Source organism: Culex pipiens, chromosome 1, assembly GCF_016801865.2.
Source record: "Culex pipiens pallens isolate TS chromosome 1, TS_CPP_V2, whole genome shotgun sequence".
In the NCBI taxonomy this organism is placed as follows: domain Eukaryota; kingdom Metazoa; phylum Arthropoda; class Insecta; order Diptera; family Culicidae; genus Culex; species Culex pipiens.
In genome coordinates this window covers 10,827,968-10,843,098 of record NC_068937.1, presented here as the reverse complement: position 1 = coordinate 10,843,098, position 15,131 = coordinate 10,827,968, and the positions used below count along the sequence as shown (strand labels likewise).

General features: G+C 46.4%; 1 protein-coding gene across 5 annotated transcripts in view; it reads left to right on the top strand.

Annotated features, from left to right (window-relative positions):
- Positions 1–14,373, top strand: part of LOC120430618 (otoferlin-like) — an 81,752-nt gene extending 67,379 nt beyond the window's left edge. For 4 of the 5 annotated variants that reach the window (XM_039595744.2, XM_039595737.2, XM_039595728.2 and 1 more), the window contains exons 6-17: positions 460–1,187; positions 1,257–1,440; positions 1,501–1,563; positions 1,771–1,855; positions 7,751–7,907; positions 7,967–8,153; positions 8,216–8,588; positions 8,640–11,541; positions 11,602–11,848; positions 11,903–12,153; positions 12,209–12,724; positions 13,315–14,373. In XM_039595744.2, the coding sequence (XP_039451678.1) occupies positions 460–1,187; positions 1,257–1,440; positions 1,501–1,563; positions 1,771–1,855; positions 7,751–7,907; positions 7,967–8,153; positions 8,216–8,588; positions 8,640–11,541; positions 11,602–11,848; positions 11,903–12,153; positions 12,209–12,724; positions 13,315–13,495 (5,874 nt within the window). In that variant the 3' untranslated portion in view covers positions 13,496–14,373. Of the gene's footprint in view, positions 1–459; positions 1,188–1,256; positions 1,441–1,500; positions 1,564–1,770; positions 1,856–5,459; positions 5,545–7,750; positions 7,908–7,966; positions 8,154–8,215; positions 8,589–8,639; positions 11,542–11,601; positions 11,849–11,902; positions 12,154–12,208; positions 12,725–13,314 lie in introns of all 5 variants that reach the window. The other variant, XM_039595723.2, reaches the window with a different exon arrangement.
- The last annotated feature ends 758 nt before the right edge of the window (positions 14,374–15,131 follow it).

Below are 15,131 nucleotides of genomic sequence, written 5' to 3'. Positions count from 1 at the left end.
GAACGCCATTAATAGAATTTACATTTATTACCGTCAAACGATACGGCGGTCGTGTACTCGCGGCGGTGGCCGTAAAGTTTTATGGAACCTGCGGTTCCGTGGAATCCACACCGTTTTGTGCCACGTGGCTTTAGGGGGCGCGAAAGCAAAAGCTCTTTAATTTGCACGGAACGGTAGTAGGCGGCGATTTCCCACCAGGATCGCAGGTGGCCGTGCCGTGTCCTCGATGATATATGTTGGACGACGCCGCCGTCGGGGGCAATCCTTATTACAAGGGCTTTAGGGGAAATTTAGTGGCGAGTTAATTCTTTTGGAAATGACTTTTTTGGAGGTCGATTGGAATTGTTTTGTTGGCAACGCTGGGTTGTTTGACAGCTGTAACGCGGCGTAACGCTGAACTGTCAAAATTGTTTTCCAAGGGGTAGGACACTGATGCATTTTGTTTTTTTTTTCGGACAGGCCTTTGTCAGCTTCGACGTGAGCTACCAGAGTCCGGACGACGAGTCGGGCAACTTTGAGTCGTCCCACGTGGTCAAGAGTTTGCACCAGCAGTCGTCCAGCATTGACGATGATCAGCAGATGCTGCTGGACATCGAGCAGAACATTGCCAACCTGGAGAAGAGTCTGCACCAGGATCGGGGGCCCACTGGAGGTGAGCGGAGTTCATTCTCCGGAGGAGGAGGTGACCGTGGCGGCGGAGGAGGAGGAAGTAGTAGTAAGCCAAACATCTTGAAGAGGGTCATGAGTTCCGGTTCGACGTCACTGCACGAAAAGAGCCAATCGGCGGCCAAGCAAGACCGGGCTTCCTCGGATAACGAATCCTCCTCCAAGCCGGCCAAATCGATCGCGGACAAGAAGGTAACGCTTCGGACGGTGCGGAACTTTATCAAGCTCGGTCGGTCCCGGCATCCGTCGAGGGAAAGCCGGGGGGACAGTAGCACCGAAGACGAGGGCCGGTCGTTGATCGGCACGGACTCGGAAGACGCCTTAGGAGGTCCCGAGCGCGTGGGACATCACAGCAGCAACCAGCCCAGTCATCCGTCGGCAAATCCGTCGACGGTGACCAGTCCCAGCACGGCCGGCGCCGGACCGGGTCCGGGCTACGAAAATCTGTCCCAAACGGGTAGCATCCACTCGAACGGATCGAGCGATGGCGAGGAGAACACCAACAACGAAAAGCTGAAAAAGTAAGTGGCTGTCAAAGTACACGGTTCTAGAAAGTACGCCAATTTGGGTAAAAACGTATTTTTGCTTAGGATCAAACACCTGGCCAAATGCAACGATCACCTCAAGTCGCAGGACTTCCAAGTGTGCGTGACGGTCATCGAGGCGCGCCAGCTGCCCGGCCTCAACATGGACCCGGTCGTGTGCATCCAAGTAGGCGACCAGAAGAAGTACACCAGCGTCAAGGAGAGCACCAACTGTCCGTACTACAACGAGGTGCGTTTAGCGGGTGGTCTTGTTTGTTTACAAAAGAAATAATTCTATTTTTTTGTTTAGTATTTTGTGTTTGACTTTCACATGCCTCCGGTGATGCTGTTCGACAAAATTATTACGTTATCTGTAAGTACACTCATTAAATGCAATCCTATCAAAACTGATAAATAACCAAGAAAAATGCAACTTTCTGACCAACGACTAACATTATTGGTAACCTGTGTGACCTAACCTAGAATTACCTCGGCACCGCATGACCCCAAGTTTTGCACCCAACCCAAATTTTAGTGACCAACTAATCGCCCTAAAACCGGCCCAATTTCCCACTCACAGGTGATACACTCACGCAAATTTATGCGCTCCGGCACGGTCGTGGGTTCGTTCAAGATCGACCTAAAAACGGTGTACGACGCTCCGGGTATTGATCAAATTTTAAACCCCTAAAAACTAGCCGTTCGCTGTGTTTCATTTGTGTGTGAATGTTTTGCACCGTTTGGCCCTTTGCGAACGTCAGCTTCGGTTTGACAGTTGCGGCCAAGCAGTGTTGCCAGTGTGCCTGATAAAGTTTGATGTACCCTCCCTCTTCCTTTTTTTCTGGCTGTATTTTTACTCGAAATATTTTAACCAGATTGTTTGAAATAACATAAAAATGCTTTTTCCATAGTCCTTTTTACAAAATAGCCTATCGTCACCTAGGGTGAATCAGGACTACAGTCTGAATAGGGACATCATGTTTTAGAGCTCTTAAATGCTTAAAATTAGGGAATGAATGAACACATTTTGTTGCTCAGAATCTGGTCTAACCGAAACCACTTCAAAAAAGGAAAACATTAGGCTGCAACATTGCTTAAACTGTTGTCCCAATTCGCCCCATGTGTCCCGATTCGCCCCAGATGACAGTATTTTATATTTTTTGTAAATAATCAATATTTAGGAAGATTTTTAGATACATTCAGGATGTAACCTAGTAAGGACTGAATTTGCTCTCAAAATATGACAAAACACGACATAAATCTAACTCAACACATTGCTCAACATGAATTCTGCCTTCCATTTTCGAAAAATGCCACATCCTCTAGCAAGCTCCGGTCAAAAAGGTTCCATCAGCTCCATCCTAAATATTTGATATTCTTGGTCAAGGCTGGATTTTTTCCTCTCATTTTGTCTGCCCTTTTTCCCCTCAATCATCCCGAAAAAAAATATCATAAATATGTTCTACTTTCATATTTTGGACTCCCGTTTCACTCCCTCTCTCTCGGTTTGTGTACTCACGTGCCGTACAAACAAATATCAGGCTTGTTTAGGCATGCCGGAAATTCTTTCCGGTGACCACCGCCTGGTTCGATTCCTGGGCTCGGTTGATTCTAAATATTTGCATTTTTCGAGATTAATTTTTGTTTTCCCTGCAATATTGCGGGGAAATATTTGGATAAGGAAATTTATCTCGTTCTCGGAAGAGATGAGATTTGTTGCCGTTGAATTTTAATTAATGACTGGCAACACTGAAATTTAAATTTTGTTTGAAGATATCTAGATTAAATTTTCAAAACAACCTATCCCTCATGGGTTTCCTATGCAGATAGGGCCTTTTGAAAATTTAATCGAGATATAAGGTGAAAAATGTATAATTTAACCCAAAAATGACGAACTTCTTGTCACAGTGTTCTGACGCAAACAATCATCGAGCTCGAGCTGTCACAGCCCTGCGAAATATGTTGGCTGACATATCGGGCGGTCAGTCAAAAAACAAACTAGAAGTAGCTTGACAAACAACTTTGTTGGTAAATTTCTGACTAGAAAGTCTTATAGCAAGCTCAAAAATGATTTACAGGAAACCAGTGTTGCCAGCCTGAAATTCATCAGTTTCATCAAGCATACACAATTCAGCTTGCCTCCAAGCATTCGCCAGAGCATAATTTTGCGAACAACCGTGCTTCCTTCGAATTTCCATGGCACAATCTAGATCGTAAATTTACGATCCTACCTTGAAAAGGGAAACTTGGCCGGAAACACTAAGCCACTGACCGCAATTATTTTCCGGGATCTGCCTCCCGGGATGGTAAATTTTGGGACAATGAAATGGAATCTACCTGTTTGTTTGTTTTTTCGTTCTGATCTGCCCACATTTTAGTACTCACTGAAACTGACAGAGTCTCTTTGGGAAAATATAATTTGAATTCTGAAGTTGCCCACACGATGAACGAAAATCAGGTTGGAAATCAAACAAAAATGATTCATGTTGGCAACACTGCCCTGTGACAGTTCTCGCCGATTCTCGGCGATCGTGCTTTAAATAATAATTTGAAAACCAACGTCCACCTTCCATCCTAATAAAATGCATAGTTTGCTACGAAGTCCATAAAACCAGCCAACTTCGGTCCCACCTAATTGAAATTCATAACCAAGGGAGAGCACTGACTGAGAAAAATCCCTCCCGAGTGCTTTTTCTTTCGGATTTAATTGCCCCCACTAAGGAAGGAGAACGGCTTTTGACAGTCTGCCAACGTGTTGCCGTTTTTTTCGTGCACTCAATTCTGGGTCGATTTTCCCTTACTTTATGAGAAGGTCAAAAGTGCCATAAAAATGGCGATCCACCCTGGCATCCTCCTTGTCATCTGTTTTTCATTAAGTGGAGGTGTGACAGGAAGGGAAGTGGTAAAAGGAGCGTTTTTTAGGAAAAGCAGAACCTTCCATTCCTGAAAGACACAACAGACGGTGTTTTTGTTACGTTTCAGTGAAAAGAAATGGCTTTTTAGGAATGTGATGTGAAAAGGACTGTCTGGCCCCTCGGTTTGGAGTGCAATCTGTCAAATTGACGTCGACTCAACTTGACAAATCTACACACTTATTTTAAATTATTCAGTTTTAGTTAAAATCGAACCTTCTGAGAAATGAGTAATTATGAGATATTTTCTCAAATTTGACATTTGCCGAACTTACTCATTTTTGAGTTGGTCCGGTTCTGACGAAAATTGAGTGATTTTAAATTTCAAAACAGTGCTGCCAGCTTCGAATGCTCGATTGTCTGTGGGGCGCGTGCTAATGGGGCACGGTTTTCTTTGCGGGGTCCGTGCTAATTAGATTTACAGCTGTGCGTGTGAAATTGCATTAATTTCTTACTTTTTCTTCCGAGAAACACACTGCAGGCGAGCTGGACCTGCAGAGGGAGAGAGAAAAGGGGCGAAGGACGATAAAAAGGATGTTTTACAGTTGAGTTTTGTTCTGGATGTGGGAGTTTCTTGCAGTTGTTGTTTATTGAGAGTCGAGAAGGAAAAGCAGATGTAAAAATAATATTTAGCTAAATTTGCAATGAAAACAGCTGCAGCAACAGTGTTGCCAGTTGTTTGTAGAACTTTGTTGATCATTTTATGTTGCGTGTCAGGTTAGTTTCACGTCAAGTGAAATTTCAGAATTTAAGTAAGAAGGATTGAAGATTGGAGTGGTAGAACATCCATAAACCATTTTCCAGTCCAATAGAGCGATAAACACCTCCTGAAACTATCCGACATTGTTATGAATAATGTATTTCCCCCTAAAGTTGCTTCCTTCCCCCATAAACGTGCACTACCGGCATTGACTTTGAAATTTCGTTCCAACCCGAATGACGCTTGCTACGATCTACACACTGAACTGAACAAAGCCAAATAATCATAAAATTCAATCAAATTGATGAATGTTTCAATATTCATTGCTCGTACGGGGCTCGTTTGCTCAAAATGTGTTCATGTCGCATATCTCATTGTTTCTATCTCTTTTTTTCTTCTTTTTGTATTCTCTTCTTTGTCTTTTCTGCTCTTTTTTCCCTTAAATGTTTCTAATCTTGTGGTCCGGTCATGCTCATATGGATGTGTCTCTATCACTCTGTGTGTGTTTGTGTATGTGTGCGTGCGTGTGTGACTTCACCACCATCACCATCACCATCGTGTTTCGTCATTGGTAATTCATGCAATGTTTCGCTGGACGGGCGACACCAAAACACATTTACACACGCAACACTAACACACACGCAAACACGCTTCAAGGTTTTACAAAATCGAGGCGTCTTTCAAACGAACAAGCTCGTCGGATCTTTCAAGCTGGATGTGGCCACGCTGTGGCACCAGAAAGGTAAGAATCTCCCCCCGAGGAAGTCGACAAATGACACAGAACGAGTCCCCAATCAGTAGGCTTTGCTTGATTAGTATGTTTTCAAATTAGCGTGCACCAGTCGTTTAACGAGTCCGTTTGACAGCTCCGCTGTCAACTTTACACGTTCAAAGCAAGCAACCACCTTCGCAATAAAATCCAATCCCTTCCCATAAAATAAAAACAAAGTCAAAACCCCGTCACAACATTCGCCTGTTTCCCTTCGTTGGCGATGTTGTCAACCGGAAAAAAAGTTCAACGCTCCGCGAAAGACACATTTGACAGGCGGCCTAACCTCCCAGCAGACGCGCCATTACTGTCTGCCATAAAACAGGCTGCAAAATTTCTCCGCCATGAACCGATGATTGCTGATTCCGATAATCTGTTGCGCGATATTCGCCAAATGTGTGAACACAGTAGGCCGCCGAGCAAGGGGGCGGGGGAAGTGACAGCTCCCGTTGGGGTACTGCCAGGACTCGCCTACTTTGCCACCGATAGCACGTAGCGCCAAGGTGGTGGTGTAAACAGACACAAACGTGTTGAGGTAAGGTTAGGTTATTTTCGGAGGCAAACAACAAATTGTTGCTTTTGGCTGCTGGGAAGGGGGGAAACAGTCAACAGTTTAGCATTTTTACAGCGTACTAAAGGCTTACGGGGAATCTGCTGCTAATTCAGCGAGTTTGTTTGCGCCTTTGGGTGTTATCCACTCAAAGTTGCCTGTTACCGATTTAACGTGTATTTGACAGTTGCGTAAATAAATTCTCAATCGAAGAGCTTACACGTATTTTCAAATACACTCAGTTTTCGACAAAACCGAACCTACTCAGAAATGAGTAAACGAGGCATCTGTCAAATTTGAGTGAATTTCACTCAGATCTGGGTGAATATCACTCAGTTTCCGTAGAATTCTGAGTGACATTCACTCAAATCTGACAGATGGCCCCTTTACTCATTTCTGAGTAGGTTCCGTTTTGACGAAATCTGAGTGATTTTGAACGTGCGTGTAGATACCATTCGGCAACACTGTGCCAGTTTGACACGTAAGCAATTTCGGCGACGCAGCTGCCAAGCAGTGCACTAAATTTTCTTCATGACATGGGCAACAAAGTGTGCCATGCTTCGAATAACTAATGTGGTTTTCACCGCCCGTATCGCTGCAGCTGCAGCAGCTATTTTTCTTCATTTTAATAAACTTTCGCACATTGTTGCTGGCAACAGTAGTGTGCCGTGAGCAATTTTCATTTTCCCATCAATTTTTCACTTTCCTTCCTCAGTTGGTACTTGTTGCGTCCCTTCGATAATGTGTCCGCTATGAATTTGCTAAATTGAGTCTTTAGGAGGAGGTTTGCGAAAGGTACAAATTTCGCAACATTAAATTTAATTTTGCCCTAGTGGAATTATGCGCGTAATCCCCTTTGAAATGTGACGCTAGGATTAAGCCACAGCAGTGTTGACAACTGTTGGTAAACCGCCACCGACCGCTGCGGGCGATAAAGCAGATTGTTTCGTTAATGTCCTGTTGCCTAGGGGAGGACTGGCGATTTCTTCACATTTCATATTTAATTTTACAGACTAAACACTTTCAAATAATCAGCAACTTCGCTTAATCGTGCAGTTTGACATTTGCCAACATTTGCATCCCACAGCGAAATTTGTCGAACTGAACGCGTCGGGCGGACTTACAGCAAATTTGTTGGTCGACGGTGTTTGAACGCACTCGTTTTGGCGTTGTCCACTGCCCGGTTCTCTCTCCTAGATTCCTAGGTGACAAGTGGACCCACCGCAGACAGGAGGAGGATAGGGCGCATTTATTGCTTCCTTGCGTCCGGTCTATGCAGGAAGCTGAACTCACTGCGTCAGGAGAAAGAGGAAGGAACTTCTGAAGAGCTTGTATATGACGATAATAAAACTAACGACACTCATTTATCTAAACTACCACCGCTTCCTCACTCACCACCATCGTCATGGGCGGGTTTGATGACTGTGTCCGTCCTGCGTGAACCTCCCGATGTCGTGTGTTGTTGTGCCAGCATGGGATTCCGGCGCGAACCGGAAGTAGTTAATAGTTTTGTTTGCACTTTTTTTGTCCTCACTTGCATTCGAAATGGCACGAACTCGATGTTTTGTAGCGATATCTGTGTAGAATTTTTCTATTTTGAATACAACTAACCTAAAAGATTTTTGTCAGATCACCAATTTTACCACAAGTGGGCACTCCTAACGGATCCGGATGATCTGATATCCGGTCCGAAGGGTTACCTAAAGTGCGACGTCGGAATCATCGGCAAAGGCGACACGGTCAAAGTTCCTCCCAAGTCTGAGAAGGATCCGGATGATATTGAAGCGTGAGTCTACTGATCCTAACCTCAAAGAGTTCAAAATAATATGATTTTTTCTCCGACAGGAACCTGCTTCTACCGGATGGAGTTCCGATCGAACGGCAGCGAGCCAAGTTCATCGTGAAGATCTACCGTGCCGACGGGTTGCCCCGCATGAACTCTTCGCTGATGGCGAACGTCAAGCGGGCGTTCACCGGCGAAGCCAAGGATCTGGTCAACCCGTACGTGCAGGTGTCATTCGCTGGCCTAACGGTAAGCAAGATCCTTCCCTTCCAACAAGATCGAATCTTAACCAATTTTCTCAAAAAACCTAGGGTAAAACCACCGTCAAGAAGGCGTCCTACAACCCGACCTGGAACGAGCAGCTGGTGTTCACGGAGATGTTCCCGCCGCTGTGCCAGCGGATTAAGATTCAGCTTCGGGACGCGGACCCGATGAAGCCGGCCATCATCGGGACGCACTACATCGACCTGAAGCAGATCTCCAACGACGGCGAGAAGGGCTTCCTGCCGACGTACGGGCCGTCGTTTGTGCATCTGTACGGGTCGACGCGGGACTACAACCTGCTCGATCAGAACTCGAACCTGAACACGGGGCTGGGCGAGGGGGTTAGCTACCGGGCGCGACTGCTGGTGGCGATCCGGACGGAGATCACCGACAACGTGGAGCTGTTTACCGATAAGAATGGTAAGGTTTGGTGATCGTTCGCGAGTTCGTTCTTATCCTTCTCTTTTCCAGTTGAGCTGGAGACCACGCTACCAATCTCGGAGTCATCGTACTGCAAGAACGATGACTTTTTCCTCTTCGGAACCGTATTAGAAGCATCCATGATCGACAAGAAGGTGTGCGAGCGGCCGGTCTACTTCGAACTCAGCGTCGGCAATGCGGGAAACTCGCTGGACGGACACAACGAAAGCGCCACCAACTTGAGCGACGAAGACGAGCTGGAATCTGTCGATACGACGGCGTACAGCAGCACGACGAGCGCGTCGAAGCCGATCTCGCACGACAAGAACCACTACTTCCTGCCGTACTGGGACAACAAACCGTGCATGGACGTGCGGTGTTCGTTTCCGGATCTGCGCCGACGGATGTACAACAGCAACATGATCGCGAAGATCACCGAGCGGATGGAGATCGGGCTGGCGGAGACGAATTTGCTGATCGAGGACGAGGATCCGACGTCGGAGGTAAAGTTACGGGCGGTGCTGGAGGAGATTGCGACCAGCTGTAACAGGTATGTTACGATCACGAAGGGAGCGCTGGTGGGACCGGGCACCGGGAAGACCAAACTGGACAAGGAACGGATGAAGCTGTGCCAGCGGGAGGTGGAGTCGATCGGGAACATGTCCCGAAATCTGCGTGCCCTCGTTACCAAGAGTTCGATGAAGGAACGCTACAAGACGGCCCAGACGTACTTGACCAAGTTGCGGTTCCTGATCGATGATCCGCAGCACTCGCTTCCGGACGTGTTCATCTGGATGATCGCCAATGGGAAGCGGGTAGCGTACCACAGGATCAGTGCCAGGGACCTGATCTACTCGACAACGGAGGAGGAAACGGGGGTGTTCTGTTCGAAGGTTCAGACCGTCTTCCTGAAACTACCCGGGAAGCAGGCGGAAGGTCCAGCGGGTTGGCAGGTCCGTGCCAAGTTGCACATCTACCTCTGGCTGGGAGTGCTGAAGCACAAAAAGTCGTTCTACGCCGGACTACCGAGGGGGTACGAGATGTCGTACGAGCTGAAGAACGCGGACAAGAGTAACGTTCCGGCACCGTCGGATGTACGGTACGTCGACAAGCACATCTTCCAGATGCGAGCTCACGTGTATCAGGCACGATCGCTGATCGGTTCGGATGCGTCGGGCTTGAGTGATCCTTACGCAACGGTGTACATAACGGAATTGTCGAGGACCACGCAGGTGATCGAAGAAACCCTTAGTCCCACCTGGGACGAACTTCTGTTGTTCGATGAGATTGTGATTTACGGTGCGAAGGACGAGATCAAACGGGATCCACCCACGATTGTGATAGACATCTACGACCAGGACAAGGTTGGAAAGTCAGAGTTTATAGGAAGGGCGCTGGCAAAGCCGAGGATCAAGCTGAAAGATAACCACTATACGAACCCGGTGCTGGAGTGGTTCGAGATCACCCGAGGGCTGGACAATGCAGGAGAACTGCTGGCAGCGTTCGAAATGCTGGAACTGGGATCGGACGACATCCCACGGTTGACGGATCCAAAGTACATTGCGACCGAATTCCGTGGGGAAAAGGCCATCGCCTCGACGATGACGATACTTCCGGTACCGCGCGAAGTTCGGCCTAACCTGGCAAGGTTCCGCATCGAAGTTCTGTTCTGGGGTTTGCGGGATCTTAAGCGCGTACACTTTATGACCGTGGACAAGCCACGCATTGACGTTGAGTGTTCGGGCAAGATCCTAAACTCTAGCATCATTCAGAACGCGAAGAAGAATCCCAACTTTGCCAACATGCTGAAGTTCTTCGACCTTGAGCTTCCACTGGAGGAACGGTACGCGCCTCCGATCACGATTCGGGCCGTAGATTGTCGATCTTTTGGACGGTACACGCTCGTTGGAACCCATCAAATCACGTCCATCCACAAGTACATGCATCGAGCGCCTCCAAAGGACGACCCTAGAAGGGTGAACCAAAACGGACAGATCATCCTGTCCAAGCACTCGGACATGATCGGGAACAACACGACGCTGCCGCACGATTCTTCGCTGATGAAGTCCATCTCCGGAGACAACCTAACCCTGTACGGAGCTGCGTGTGTCAGCAAGGTGGCCAAAGGTAAGAAGACAAAGAAGAAACTCGAACACGAAGACACGTTCGACGCCGAGGACGACGACGAATCGAGCAAAGATTGGTGGACCAAGTACTTCCTGTCGTACGAGAAGTTGATCGAAGCTTCGAAGCATACGACGACGTCACGTGCTCTGGAGAACCACGTAGTGACCACGACCGAGGGTGGCAAGAAGCTGGGCGTGAAGACGTCCAAGTTCGTTTCCAAGCTGAGTCCCAAGACGACGCCGAAGAAGATCGCCAGTCCGAACACTGCAACCTGCCACATCTACCCGACGGAACTTGAAACCTTGCCGGAGTACAACAACTTCAAAGAGTGGCTGCTGTCGTTCCCGCTGTATCGTGGCAAGAAGACTGGTGACAGTACAGAGGACGAAAACCGAATCGTGGGCTTCTTCAAGGGTGCCATCAAGGTGTACAAGCTTCCGATCGAGAAGGGTATGGAACCGGCCTTCGCTCCAACGCTACCGCTGAACGACCCGATCCACGTGCTCGTGCGGGTTTACGTCATCAAGGGTACCGATCTGCACCCGATGGATTTGAACGGCAAGGCCGATCCGTACGTGGTGCTGCAGCTGGGCAGCAAGCGCATCTCGGACAAGGAGAACTACGTGAGTAAGCAGCTGAATCCGGTGTTTGGCAAGTGCTTCGAGATCGAGGCCACCTTCCCGCAGGACTCGATGCTGACGGTGCAGATTTTCGACTGGGATCTGGTTGGGTCGGACGATCTGATCGGCGAAACGAAGATCGACCTGGAGAACCGGTTCTACAGCAAGCACCGGGCGATGTGCGGAATCGCCAGTCGGTATGAAGAGTGAGTATCGCGGGAATGGTTGAAACAATGTTTGTGACTACAATTCGATTATAATTCCAGCTCTGGTTACAACCAGTGGCGAGATCCGATGAAGCCGACCCAGATACTGACGAAGATGTGCAAGGAGAACAAGCTGGAACCACCGCAGTACCTGCAGGATCGTGTCGTGATCGGTCGGTACTGCTTCACCTTCACCAACGAGGAGATCCAGGCGTGGAACGGACCGACGACGTGCAAGTTCCGGGATGAACACCTGGCGCTGGCTGTTCTACACCGATGGGAGGAGGTACCGAGGGTTGGATGCAAGGTAGGCAAAATTTTAAAGACATTGTGACAAGAATATCAAGCAAGCTTCTTTCAGATCGTTCCGGAACACATCGAGTCGCGATCGCTGTACAACAATGACAAACCGGGTATCGAGCAGGGTAAGCTGGAAATGTGGGTGGACATGTTTCCGATGGATATGCCGCTGCCGGGACCTCCGGTGGACATATCGCCACGGAAGCCCAAGTCGTACGAGCTGCGGGTGGTCATCTGGAACACGGACGATGTCGTGCTGGAGGACGATGCGTTCTTCACCGGCGAGAAGATGTCGGATATTTACGTCAAGGGGTATGATTAGGGGATGCAAATTGGTATGCAGGTTTCTAACGAATGCTTCTTTTAGGTGGCTGAAGGGTCCACAGGACAACCAGGCCACGGACATCCACTACCGGTCGCTAACCGGTGAGGGAAACTTCAACTGGCGATTCATCTATCCGTTCGAGTATCTTGCGGCAGAGGAGCGAATCGTTCTGTCCCGGAAGGAGTCCCTCTTCAGTTGGGACGAGACGGAAGTGAAGATTCCAGCTCGCCTCGAGCTGCAAGTCTGGGACGCAGACCACTTCTCGGCGGATGACTTCCTTGGGGCGATATCGCTAAACCTGAACCGGTTCCCACGGGGGGCCAAGTCCTCTAAATTGTGCACGCTGGACATGCTCAAAACGGACAACGTCCCGACGGTGAATATTTTCAAGCAGAAGCGGGTCCGCGGCTGGTGGCCGTTCTTCATCAAGAAGGAAAACGACGAGATGGAGCTGACCGGGAAGGTGGAGGCGGAGATTCACTTGCTGACCAAGGAGGAAGCGGAAAAGAATCCCGCCGGGTACGGCCGGAACGAACCGGATCCGCTGGAGAAGCCCAAGTGAGTATCCACCTTGAAAATGTTCCGTTAGTGTTCAACCGGACGCACTCTTTTGTTTACGTGGCGCTTTCAACACAAAATGCTCTTTTGTTTACGTGGCGCTTCGGTGTTCTAGCGGACGTGCTCTTTTGTTTACTAGCAATCAAAAACAAAACAAATTTCAACTTCCCTGGCACATCCGTTTGATGCTGTGATCCAATCTCAACTGACGTTTGACTTGCACTCTCGTTCGTTCGTTCGAATGACAGTTCGCACCATTTACACGTTGAACTTTGTTTACCCATTTTATTCGACTTTATTACCAACGTAATAATTCATCACAACTCTACATTAACCAACTGTCAATTAAGCCAAAATTTTTCTGTCACTGATTGTGTGGAACGATTTTAACTTGAGAGATGTGAACCGATATCGTGCAAAATTCTGAAAAAGACTTATTTCATTTGAAAAATTTCAAGAATTGTCATAAACGTTTCGATGAAACATTTCAGCGTTGCGAAAGCTTCACCACTTTTAGGATATTTTTCGCAAAATTTAATATTCATTATCCTGTGCTTTTTTGCTCTTCCCATCGTCATGCTTTCGACCAGTCGACCGGATGCGTCCTTCATGTGGTTCCTCAATCCGCTCAAGTCGGTCCGCTACATCGTCTGGCACAACTACAAGTGGCGAATCATCAAGGGCCTCATCATAATTGGGTTGGCCCTCCTGCTGTTGCTGTTCTTCTACGCCATCCCGGGCTACTCCGTGAAAAAGATGCTGGGCGCGTAATTTTCTGTATCGTTTTCGTTGTGTGGAAATAAAGTTTTACTTTTTTTTTGTTTTTGTAACAACCCGTGTGAACGTAATTTTATCAATTCAAGACTGGATATTAGTTTTTTTTAAAGATTTTTTATTGAATCTACTTGAAACATTAGATAACAAGATGCACCTCTAGATAAATGAAGGAATTAAAAATGGAATGACATTGAAAGTGATTAACATCGAATCGTTTTGCATATCAGTATTAAACCACCAAACAAACACAAAATTGAGAATCCAACTTTAACAACATTTACAAAAAATGCTTTTAAAAAAATCGAGCGCTTATTGTACAAAGAACATAAACAATGTAAATAACAAGTGAAATCTATTTTGCCACACGTTTTCCAAATTTTCCTCTTCCATTATAAAATTCAACCACTTCACAGTGTGAGTTAAGAGACTTTTCCACAAACCGGATTCCACTATTAAACAATCAAAACATTTTACTCTAAAGAAATAAAATCAAGAAACGACGCAGCTATTTATTCTCAATCTATGGTAGAACAGTGGGGCTTACTAGCGATTGTAGTTAGAGTAAAGTATATATATTTTATCGTACCAAAACAAACATAAATGCTTTAAAAGAAACCATTTTCTCTCTCTCAATTTCACCTCCCAAAAACCCACACATGATAAAGAAACAAAGAACTTTCCCTCATATCGCTCAAATTCGAGCTTCGATTCAGACCAATCAAGTAGAAGTATTTACACGTAAAGCATAGATTATGGGTAATCCGATGTTATCGTATAAAAATTGCAAGTGTACATTTTAGGTGAAATTTAACGGGCGTTTCGTACGCACTCACGCACACTCATACAAATTCATTGCACAAAAAAAAAACACATACGAACGAAAACGTAGAGCAAAATAAAACCAAAATGCAGGATTGATCAACGTTAGAAAACAATACTATTGGGTTAAGCGAAGAGTAAAAGATTACTTTGTACGCGTAAATTACCGTTAACGTATTTTATCATTAAAGTTTATCAGAAGAAAATGTTGCAGAAAGTCGAGGGAAGGGAATCGGTTTTAAAAGCAGTTTTTGAAAGTGGGTGTGTTACTTTATTGACCGTAATTTATACCACCGTTAAAACCGTGTGTTTTGTTAGCTGTTTACTCAAACTGTTGAAGAAAGTGTGCATTTGAGAATACATTGTTCATAACTGCTGGCATTCTTTATTAGAAAAACTTTCTGTGTTTATGAAAACCACGCTTTGAAAAATGTTTTGTTTGAAACGAAAAATAACTTTTTACAACGCCTTTTTGCACGCACGCATTACTTATTATCATCAAAGCCAAATTTACTCAGAAATTACTAGATGCGGCCAACTTTATTCCAAATCTGACGTTTGCCGCATTTACTCATTTCTGAATTAGTTCGGTTTTGACGAAAATGAGTAATTTTGGATGAGCGTTTGATGCCAAACGTCAGATTGCTGAGTGTAGTTTACCCATTTATGTGTTAAATCACCCAAATCTGACGTTTAACCTCACAGCTCATTTCTGAGTAATCCAGTTCCAAGAAGCATTGGGGATGTGAGCCGTTAATGCTTCTACCTTGTTAGATGTCAAACTTCTTTTATCATTTCAGTTGGCAAAACA